Source organism: Asterias rubens, chromosome 2 (assembly GCF_902459465.1).
Source record: "Asterias rubens chromosome 2, eAstRub1.3, whole genome shotgun sequence".
Classification (NCBI taxonomy): Eukaryota; Metazoa; Echinodermata; class Asteroidea; order Forcipulatida; family Asteriidae; genus Asterias; species Asterias rubens.
The window spans coordinates 16594254-16604548 of record NC_047063.1 but is presented as its reverse complement, the minus strand read 5'-3'; the positions used below and the strand labels follow the sequence as shown (position 1 = coordinate 16604548).

The 10295-nt window shown below is 39.1% G+C and overlaps 1 protein-coding gene across 1 annotated transcript; it reads left to right on the top strand.

Annotated features, from left to right (window-relative positions):
• Positions 1-725: 725 nt before the first annotated feature.
• On the top strand, positions 726-2232 carry LOC117307465 (the record flags this gene model as incomplete). Its single annotated transcript, XM_033792220.1, has 1 exon — positions 726-2232. A coding segment is annotated over one exon (948 nt), but the record flags the coding sequence as incomplete, so codon positions are not given.
• Between the last annotated feature and the right edge of the window lie 8063 nt (positions 2233-10295).

Genomic DNA, 10295 nt, shown 5'->3' with positions numbered 1-10295 from the left:
GAAAAAAGCGAGGGGCCCACAACTAAATTGTCTTTTCTTGGATTGGACATTGACACTGTGGCGCAGGAGATTCAAGTGCCTCCGGGCAAGATTGTTGCACTGCAGGCCAAACTTTCTAATGTCATTAGCAAAAAGAAGGTTACACTCCGGGAACTTCAGTCAGTTTTAGGTAGTTTGAATTTTGTTTGTAAGGCGGTGCGTCCGGGTAGAGCGTTTTTGAGGCGTTTGTTTGATTTGACTCGTGGTGTAAGTATTCCCCACCACCGCATCCGTATTTCATCTGGAGCGCGTGAGGATTTGCTTGCTTGGCAGCAGTTTTTGTCACGCTTTAATGGTACAGTAGTATTTCCGTCTGCTGTTTGGTCTTCTAGCAGTAGTTTACATTTGTTCACCGATGCATCTGCAGAATTAGGCTTTGGTGCGTTTTTTGATGGAAGTTGGTCTCAGGGCCGTTGGCCATGTTCAATAAAGGCATCTAAATTGTCGATTGCATTTCTAGAACTGTTCCCAGTTACCCTGGCCCTACGCTTGTGGGGGCAGCATTTGCAGGGGAAGAGAGTAATTTTTTGGTGTGACAACGAAGCGGTAGTAGCGATTATTAATCGTCAAACCTCACATTGTGCAAAGATAATGAAGTTGGTTCGTTTCTTGGTTTTGCGTTGTCTTGAGTTGGATATCCACTTCAAGGCTCGTCATGTCCCGGGGGTTGATAATTCTATTGCTGATGCTCTTTCCCGTTTCCAGATGGACCGTTTTCGCCGGTTGGCACCCGGGGCAGACCCCGTTATGACCCCCTTGCCAGGCAACCTGTGGAGCGCCTTCAGCTAGAAGTGCAAGAATTGCTGCAACATTCGTTGGCACCTCGTACCCACTCGCTCTATCGACGGGCCTGGAACATTTACCAGGAATTTTGCACACTGCATGGCTTTGGTGATCCCCTTTTCTCATCTTTACAATCACTTGTTCAATTTATTGCATTTCTGTCAATTAACGGGTATGCTTCTACCACCATTGCGTCTTATGTTTCAGGTATTGCTTCGTCTTTGCGTTTGGCTGGGTCGCCCGACATAACCAAACATTTTATTGTTAAGCGTCTGTTAGAGAGTAGTAGGCGGCTGGACAGTCGCCGTGACTTACGCCGTCCCATTACTTTCAGTATTTTGCGACGCATTGTGCCTGCTTTGGATTCCATTTGCACTAACCAGTTTGAAGCACAGCTCTTTAGAGCGGCATTTCTGTTCGCTTTCTTTGGGTTTTTACGTGTTGGCGAATTCACTGCCAAGTCTAAGCATGTGGTTTCTCCCCTGAGGCATTCAGATGTTTCCTTGCAGGTTGCGCCCACTGGGCGGGTTGTGGTGCTCAATGTTAGGTTTTCAAAAACCAATCAGTATGGTCGGGGTTGCTTCATTACGATTCCCGAGTGTTCACAGGGCGATTTTGCACTTTGCCCTGTTCGAGCTGCGGCGCAGTTTTTGAGCGTTCTGCGTCCGCATTGCTCAAGCTTCTTTTCACACTTCAATGGGGACCCAGTCACACGCTCCCAATTCACTGCGGTTCTTCAGCGTTCTCTGGATTTTGTTGGTCTTGGTGACATGCGTTTTTCTTCGCATTCATTTCGTATTGGGGCAGCCACCTCTGCAGCAATGTCAGGTATTCCCGAGGCGGATATTTAAGCTATGGGGCGTTGGAAGTCCAACGCCTATAGCCGCTACATTCGTATTGACCCCGGCTTTATTTTGTAAAAAGCCTGCCCCTGCTCAGTTTTCTTTTGTTAATAATTTTGTTAATGCTTTTGTTTGGATTTGATTTTAGTATTACAACCCCATTTTAATTTGTTTTCTTTCATTCTGTTTCCTTTATGAGCAACCCCACACCACGGTGAGCCTTTGGTGTGGGTTATTGGCGACTCTTTTGTACATTGGGCATCCCGCATAGCTGTGAGGGATGCTACACTCATACCCGGCTTGAAGGTGCAATGGTTCGGGAGACGGGGACTCCACATTGAGCAGTTTGGAGATTTTCTGCAATACACGTGGTCTCGCGAAAACTCCAATCCGGACGCCATCATTATTCATGTGGGATCAAATGACCTCGGCAAGGTGCCAAAGAAATGCATGTTGCATGACATCCATCGGTTGCTGTCGGGCACCAGAGAACTTTTGCCGCACGCCATAATTTTCTGGTCCGAAATTTTACCACGAGTTGCCTATACTGGGGCGATCAAACAAAACAAGGTTGAGAGGGCGAGACGGGCCATCAATCGTAATGTGGGTGGTCTGTTAAGGTCCTCGCCCGGTGGTTTGATTAACCATCCTCAAATAGTGTGGTCGAATCGTGACTTATTTATCCACGACGGCATCCACCTTTCTGACACAGCTTGTCATTTCTTGATTTCTAATTTTAATGATGCACTTCGCACTTTATTTCCATAAAAGTTATACCCAACTGAATTAATCTTGAGGCTATTTTGGCGGCGGTCATCTCGATGACCGTGTGGCGGTATTTCATTGTTTACACCTCAATAGTCCTCAGGTATATTCATTCAGCTGTTATAATTTGCTACTTTGGGGTCTTTGTTAAATGTATTATGATTATTATAACTATGGTATTCTGCGTTGACGGGATGAAACATATTTTAGTCGCTTTGTCTTAATTTGCCAACAACCGGGGAATATGTGCTGTTTATTTAACTGTGCTATATTTGCTTTAATTTCAAGTTCCTTTGCAAACCTTTTATTTTAACGCTTTTGGTTTCGCGGTACAGCCTCGTCCGGAAACCTGTATGCAGTAGTAGTTTTGGCGACCTCGCGGATTTAGCTACGGCCGGAGGTCAGTTTTGCTATTGGTTGATTTACTGTTATTGATTTCGCGGAAATCAGTTTGGCTTTAATTGCTTTGTTTATTACTTTTGATTTCGCGGATTTATGCAACTGCCGGAAATCAGTTTGGCTTTAATTGCTTTATTTGTTACTTTTGATTTCGCGGGTGATGCAACTACCGGGAATCAGTTCAGCTTATTGGTTTGCATTAAACACATTTTAGAAGATCTTGCGGATGGCAGGCAACTGCCGGAGATCTGGTTTAGTTCTATAAAATACAAGCATTTTGTTATGGCTTAGCTCATTGCAGCATAAACAAATAAAAGGCTGCTCAGGCCACTCTGTTGATCAAACCAAAGTGTTTCTGTGTCGTATGTGGTAATAATCAATTTGAGGCCAAAACTTTGTGCTTCAAATATTTTATTACCGCTAGACAGTCAGGCGGGCTTGTCGCGGGACCTGTGTGCTCAATCTGTCACCAGTCTGGACCGGGCATTTGGTTTATTGCCTCGCCTTTCGGCCAATTGACCCCCTTGGACGGTGCCTTGCATTCCTTGATAGCCGGTCTGTGCTGGCTTGATCACTTTTGTCTGAGCAGCCTTTGAGTTGAGTTGACAATTTTTCAGTCATCAATTTTCGAATTCCCACCGCCATCCCCATTCTACCGCCTTCTTAAAAAATTTGGTATCGGTTTCTAAAATTCGTTTTGAGCTACAATTTTAGTAATGGCTAAATTGCTATCGTTTCGTTGTAAGTTGCTTATTTGATTTTATGAGGACCATCCTGGAGTTTTTACACTCGGCTGCCATAAATCTCAGGAGCCAGTAAGAGAATTTCCTTCTTTTTCCCTTTGGGTTTTTTGAAGTTTTTCGCTCTTCTCAGGTTGGTCCCGCAGGCGGTATTTCATTGTTTACACCTCAATAGTCCTCAGGTATATTCATTCAGCTGTTATAATTTGCTACTTTGGGGTCTTTGTTAAATGTATTATGATTATTATAACTATGGTATTCTGCGTTGACGGGATGAAACATATTTTAGTCGCTTTGTCTTAATTTGCCAACAACCGGGGAATATGTGCTGTTTATTTAACTGTGCTATATTTGCTTTAATTTCAAGTTCCTTTGCAAACCTTTTATTTTAACGCTTTTGGTTTCGCGGTACAGCCTCGTCCGGAAACCTGTATGCAGTAGTAGTTTTGGCGACCTCGCGGATTTAGCTACGGCCGGAGGTCAGTTTTGCTATTGGTTGATTTACTGTTATTGATTTCGCGGAAATCAGTTTGGCTTTAATTGCTTTGTTTATTACTTTTGATTTCGCGGATTTATGCAACTGCCGGAAATCAGTTTGGCTTTAATTGCTTTATTTGTTACTTTTGATTTCGCGGGTGATGCAACTACCGGGAATCAGTTCAGCTTATTGGTTTGCATTAAACACATTTTAGAAGATCTTGCGGATGGCAGGCAACTGCCGGAGATCTGGTTTAGTTCTATAAAATACAAGCATTTTGTTATGGCTTAGCTCATTGCAGCATAAACAAATAAAAGGCTGCTCAGGCCACTCTGTTGATCAAACCAAAGTGTTTCTGTGTCGTATGTGGTAATAAAGACATACTATTAATATGATTAGTAAATAAATAAATAAACACTGCAGCCATACATACCCGCCGCGAGACAAATGGCAGCAGTGGCAATCCAAACCATGTTGGCTCTCATGTTCCTTTGTGTCTTCAAATTAAAACGAGCTGAAAGATAAATGATCGCAAAAATAGTTACATTTCAAAAATTGAGCGTTGTTATATGCTATTTCATTACCCTCTTGAAACTGTGATGGCATCAAGTTGAATCTTCCGGGAAAAAATTACAAGAAGTCGTTCATCAGGGGAATGAATAAAATGTTTTAAAAATGTAATAACAAGGAGCTATATTCCACAAAGTCATGATCAAACCTCTAAAAAAGATAATTTACACCAGGTTTAAAAGAATCAAACCATTAATATTCGAACTGGTTGCCTTGGAGTTTTAAAAATGTGACCATACATTTCGTCAAGTAATTTATGGCAAATTAAAAAGGAAGCTTAAATACAAAAAAAATCACATGTGACGTTTTTAGCTGATTACAGTGTCTAACTTAAAAAACTGAAAAACAAAAACAAGCAAAAAGTGTCACGTTATTTTTACAAGAATGTCAAATCCAAACAAAGCAAGACAAGTTCTCAAAAGAACATCAAGTAGATTTACACATGGTGTTTTTGCAAACCAAATATAACATAACTATTAAAGGTGACAGCGTGTACCAACTGGTCGCACTTCTGGCCGCACCAATCACGAACAGCCAAACCGCAGAAAACTAAGAAACGATTCATGCATGAGTCGTTTCGTAAATTTTTTATAAGTTCTGGATGAAAAAAATAATTCAAATCATACTACTTAAAAGGCAATAATTTGTCCAAATAGTTGATACCATTAACAGCTGCAGTGCCTCACCAAGTGTTTTGTTAATTTATTTGTTTGACTAGACACTATCTTATAAACCCATCTTTAAACTATTTTTTAGAACTTCATACGGTAAATTTTGTGGCACGGCGGGGGCTTCTATAATTACAACTTGTCATTTTCGAAGCACAATTGAAAATCTGGTATACTGTTACTATCTAGTGCCTCATAGCATTAAATTGGAAAACCTTTATTCTATCAGCACATCTCACATCCCAGTGTCTGCACGCGGCTAATAACGCCAAGCGAATCAAAGATCCAATCATTTCAAATTAGTGATTTCGATGGCAATATTGCTCATGCCAGTCAGAAAGGTGTTATTGAACATTTGCGGCACGTGCCTCCTAAGAACATGCGATGTTCAACTAGTGTCAGTTATTTATAGAAAATGTATAGGTTTATTTGTATATTACGATTTATAGACTGTTTATCGGTTTACTGTTCAACTGCATCCCTATCACGCCACCCCTGGATACCTTTTTGGGACACTATCTTGGTTTTAGATACTTTTTGAACTTTAGGATTCCATTTGCAATTTACACGAGTGAAAACCAAATTAAATAACCTCGTTCTTTTAAACCTTGTTATGGTTAGGATAAAATGATTTTGCTTAGCTTTTTGTAATTAAGCTGGTCTATGAAACTGGGTCCTGCCTGCTTCAGCATTTTCATGCTGAGTTCATTTGAAAAACCACAGGCTACTGCTGCAGGGAAAGCAATGTAAGGGTCTGTGACCATTTAAGCACCGAATAGTTTAAGACAGCATTCTTGATTCAAATTATCTCTAAACAAATACATGTATATGTCTTTTTTTAACGTGGTTCGTATACCAGACACGACATGACACAACTATTTTGTTTTATCTCATAATTTCTCATCTTACAATTCTTCCCAGTAAAAGCGAAATCAGTTAGTTCTGCAAGCAAAGACTTTAGAGGTAATTTCATCATACACTTAGCTAAATGTTATTCACTTCAGTTTGAAACTAAGTAATATTTTACCAGAGGTCGACACTCTTAATGATAGCAATTCCACATTTTATATTTTGATAACTAAGAATCTTTCCGAGTTCTGAAATCTACTCTAACCCCTGCGGCGGGAAAATAAATGACACACACAAAAAAAATTCTCAAAAGAACAAATCTATACAAAAACACCCCTCAAATTTAATGGACCCTTCCCGTGAAATATGCTAATCACAATCACGCAAATTGAGCGTTGTTATATGCTATTTCATTACCCTCTTGAAACTGTGATGGCATCAAGTTGAATCTTCCGGGAAAAAATTACAAGAGGTCGTTCATCAGGGAAATGAATAAAATGTTTTAAAAAGGTAATAAAAAGGAGCTATATTCCACAAAGTCATGATCACACCTCTAAAAAAGATAATTTACACCAGGTTTAAAAGAATCAAACCATTAATATTCGAACTGGTTGCCTTGGAGTTTTAAAAATGTGACCATACATTTCGTCAAGTAATTTATGGCAAATTAAAAAGGAAGCTTAAATACAAAAAAAAATCACATGTGACGTTTTTAGCTGATTACAGTGTCTAACTTAAAAAACTGAAAAACAAAAACAAGCAAAAAGTGTCACGTTATTTTTACAAGAATGTCAAATCCAAACAAAGCAAGACAAGTTCTCAAAAGAACATCAAGTAGATTTACACATGGTGTTTTTGCAAACCAAATATAACATAACTATTAAAGGTGACAGCGTGTACCAACTGGTCGCACTTCTGGCCGCACCAATCACGAACAGCCAAACCGCAGAAAACTAAGAAACGATTCATGCATGAGTCGTTTCGTAAATTTTTTATAAGTTCTGGATGAAAAAAATAATTCAAATCATACTACTTAAAAGGCAATAATTTGTCCAAATAGTTGATACCATTAACAGCTGCAGTGCCTCACCAAGTGTTTTGTTAATTTATTTGTTTGACTAGACACCATCTTATAAACCCATCTTTAAACTATTTTTTTAGAACTTCATACGGTAAATTTTGTGGCACGGCGGGGGCTTCTATAATTACAACTTGTCATTTTCGAAGCACAATTGAAAATCTGGTATACTGTTACTATCTAGTGCCTCATAGCATTAAATTGGAAAACCTTTATTCTATCAGCACATCTCACATCCCAGTGTCTGCACGCGGCTAATAACGCCAAGCGAATCAAAGATCCAATCATTTCAAATTAGTGATTTCGATGGCAATATTGCTCATGCCAGTCAGAAAGGTGTTATTGAACATTTGCGGCACGTGCCTCCTAAGAACATGCGATGTTCAACTAGTGTCAGTTATTTATAGAAAATGTATAGGTTTATTTGTATATTACGATTTATAGACTGTTTATTGGTTTACTGTTCAACTGCATCCCTATCACGCCACCCCTGGATACCTTTTTGGGACACTATCTTGGTTTTAGATACTTTTTGAACTTTAGGATTCCATTTGCAATTTACATGAGTGAAAACCAAATTAAATAACCTCGTTCTTTTAAACCTTGTTATGGTTAGGATAAAATGATTTTGCTTAGCTTTTTGTAATTAAGCTGGTCTATGAAACTGGGTCCTGCCTGCTTCAGCATTTTCATGCTGAGTTCATTTGAAAAACCACAGGCTACTGCTGCAGGGAAAGCAATGTAAGGGTCTGTGACCATTTAAGCACCGAATAGTTTAAGACAGCATTCTTGATTCAAATTATCTCTAAACAAATACATGTATATGTCTTTTTTTAACGTGGTTCGTATACCAGACACGACATGACACAACTATTTTGTTTTATCTCATAATTTCTCATCTTACAATTCTTCCCAGTAAAAGCGAAATCAGTTAGTTCTGCAAGCAAAGACTTTAGAGGTAATTTCATCATACACTTAGCTAAATGTTATTCACTTCAGTTTGAAACTAAGTAATATTTTACCAGAGGTCGACACTCTTCGTGATAGCAATTCCACATTTTATATTTTGATAACTAAGAATCTTTCCGAGTTCTGAAATCTACTCTAACCCCTGCGGCGGGAAAATAAATGACACAAACAAAAAATTCTCAAAAGAACAAATCTATACAAAAACACCCCTCAAATTTAATGGACCCTTCCCGTGAAATATGCTAATCACAATCACGCATGCGTACAGACCCTGTTGGTTGGCAAACGCCTAAAGGCCGGTTTATAGTCGGTCGCGCGATAGTCGCGCGACAGAAATCTTGCGCGCAATCCTAAGACTGAGGCCTAAAAACCGTGTCTTTTTATGATCGCGCGTCGAGATTTCCGACGCCCGACCATCGCGCGACCGACTATAACTCGGCCTATAGAGTTGTCCACTAAGCAGACGCGCAATCGCGTCTGCGTCACGCACCCATTAGCCGTGTACAAAAGAGCGCGATGTTCCCTCATTTTGCCAACCAAAATGTTAGTGCGCAGGCGCTATGTGCAATTTACATATTTCATGGGAAGGGTCTATTGACATGCTCTTTTTCTTTCCTCTAAAACGTATTAATTATTCACTTTGATATGTTCTACCAGTCTGGTGGTGGTTGGGGGAGGGGGCGGGGTTGATTTCACTCCCTCAGTATGATGACTTTATAGATAAAATTGTTCTCTGACCTCTAATAATTATTCACGCTCTGAAAAAGTTCAGCCAATTTTCACAATTTAATAGAGCTGTTTTTAATAGCGCAATGCACTGCGCAGTGAGGCTTCAATCCAATTCAGCTTGCAGTAACACCATCTAGTTTACTGTGGAGTGTTGTTCTTAAAAGAACTTCTCTTTTTATTTAATCTAATATCGCATACTTTCAGTTCTTTAACTAAAAACTTACTCTTCTCTCTCGCTCATAAACTGACCATTTTGTAACATTCTTTAGCATCGTATTTTACAATTTGGAACTATGCTTTATAAGTCGTACTTTAGCATAACCAATTATTGCTGATCAGAACAAGGTCACCACCAAAGTTACAATGGCGAATGTGCACTTTGAGAACGGTACTCCACTTTTTTTTCTTTTTCTTTTTTCCCTTCTTCAGTAGCTCTGAGACATAAGAACATGGTCGGGAGACTCTTTTCTTCGATATATACCATGATGTTAAAAACAAAGTAATGTATAGCTTCCAACATGATGTCATTAACTATTGAAATTAAGAATGAGTGAATATCACAAATATATTTCAAAGGCTAAATATATAATAACCGATCTCATGAGGCGTTTTTAGGTAATTTTGTTCTTCTTCTTTTCGCGTGGACATTATTTTCCCGTCGCATTTTGTTTTGGTTTGTGACGCATTTTATTTCCATTACATTTTATATTTCATTTTTCGCGCCACTTTTTACTCGGGCAGAAGGATAGACTGTCTGAGAGAAGGCAGAGATTTATTTGTAGAGAGAACTTAGGCCCGATGTGAGTGTGTGCTTATGCAGACAATCAGCAATTAGTATTTACATTATACCTTATAAAATAGTGTCCTTTGTTTAAACTTATCCTGGTTTTCATCTAATGTTGGTTACTGTTGTAGCTGCTGGATGTGTGTTTATTTCTGCCGGTCCATCGTTGATTCAACCCGTTTGAAACACTGGGCAAGTAGGCCTAAATGGCTGTAAGTTTTTTTTCAATTTTTAATGCTTAAAAGGGAAATAAATGTTTATCGAATATTCTGCTTACTGTCGTCAACAATTAACGTAATGCATAGCTTTGGTTATTACACTTCATGTTCAGATGGCTGTAAGAGACTGGATAATCTGCCAAGGGATAGCCCGCTGAGTTAAACTGGAAGATCGGGCGAAGAGCTTTAAAGGGTCTCATTTTTTCATTTCAGATACATTTATTTCATGTCAACATCAATCAATACAGTGTAATAACATTGTTCAGAAAACATATAATAACTTGTACTATGGAAAACTTAATAATCCAGTTAATGAACAATAAATAGAAAATAGTTTGATGTTAACATGTAGGAAAAAGATGATGTTAACATGTAGGAAAAAGA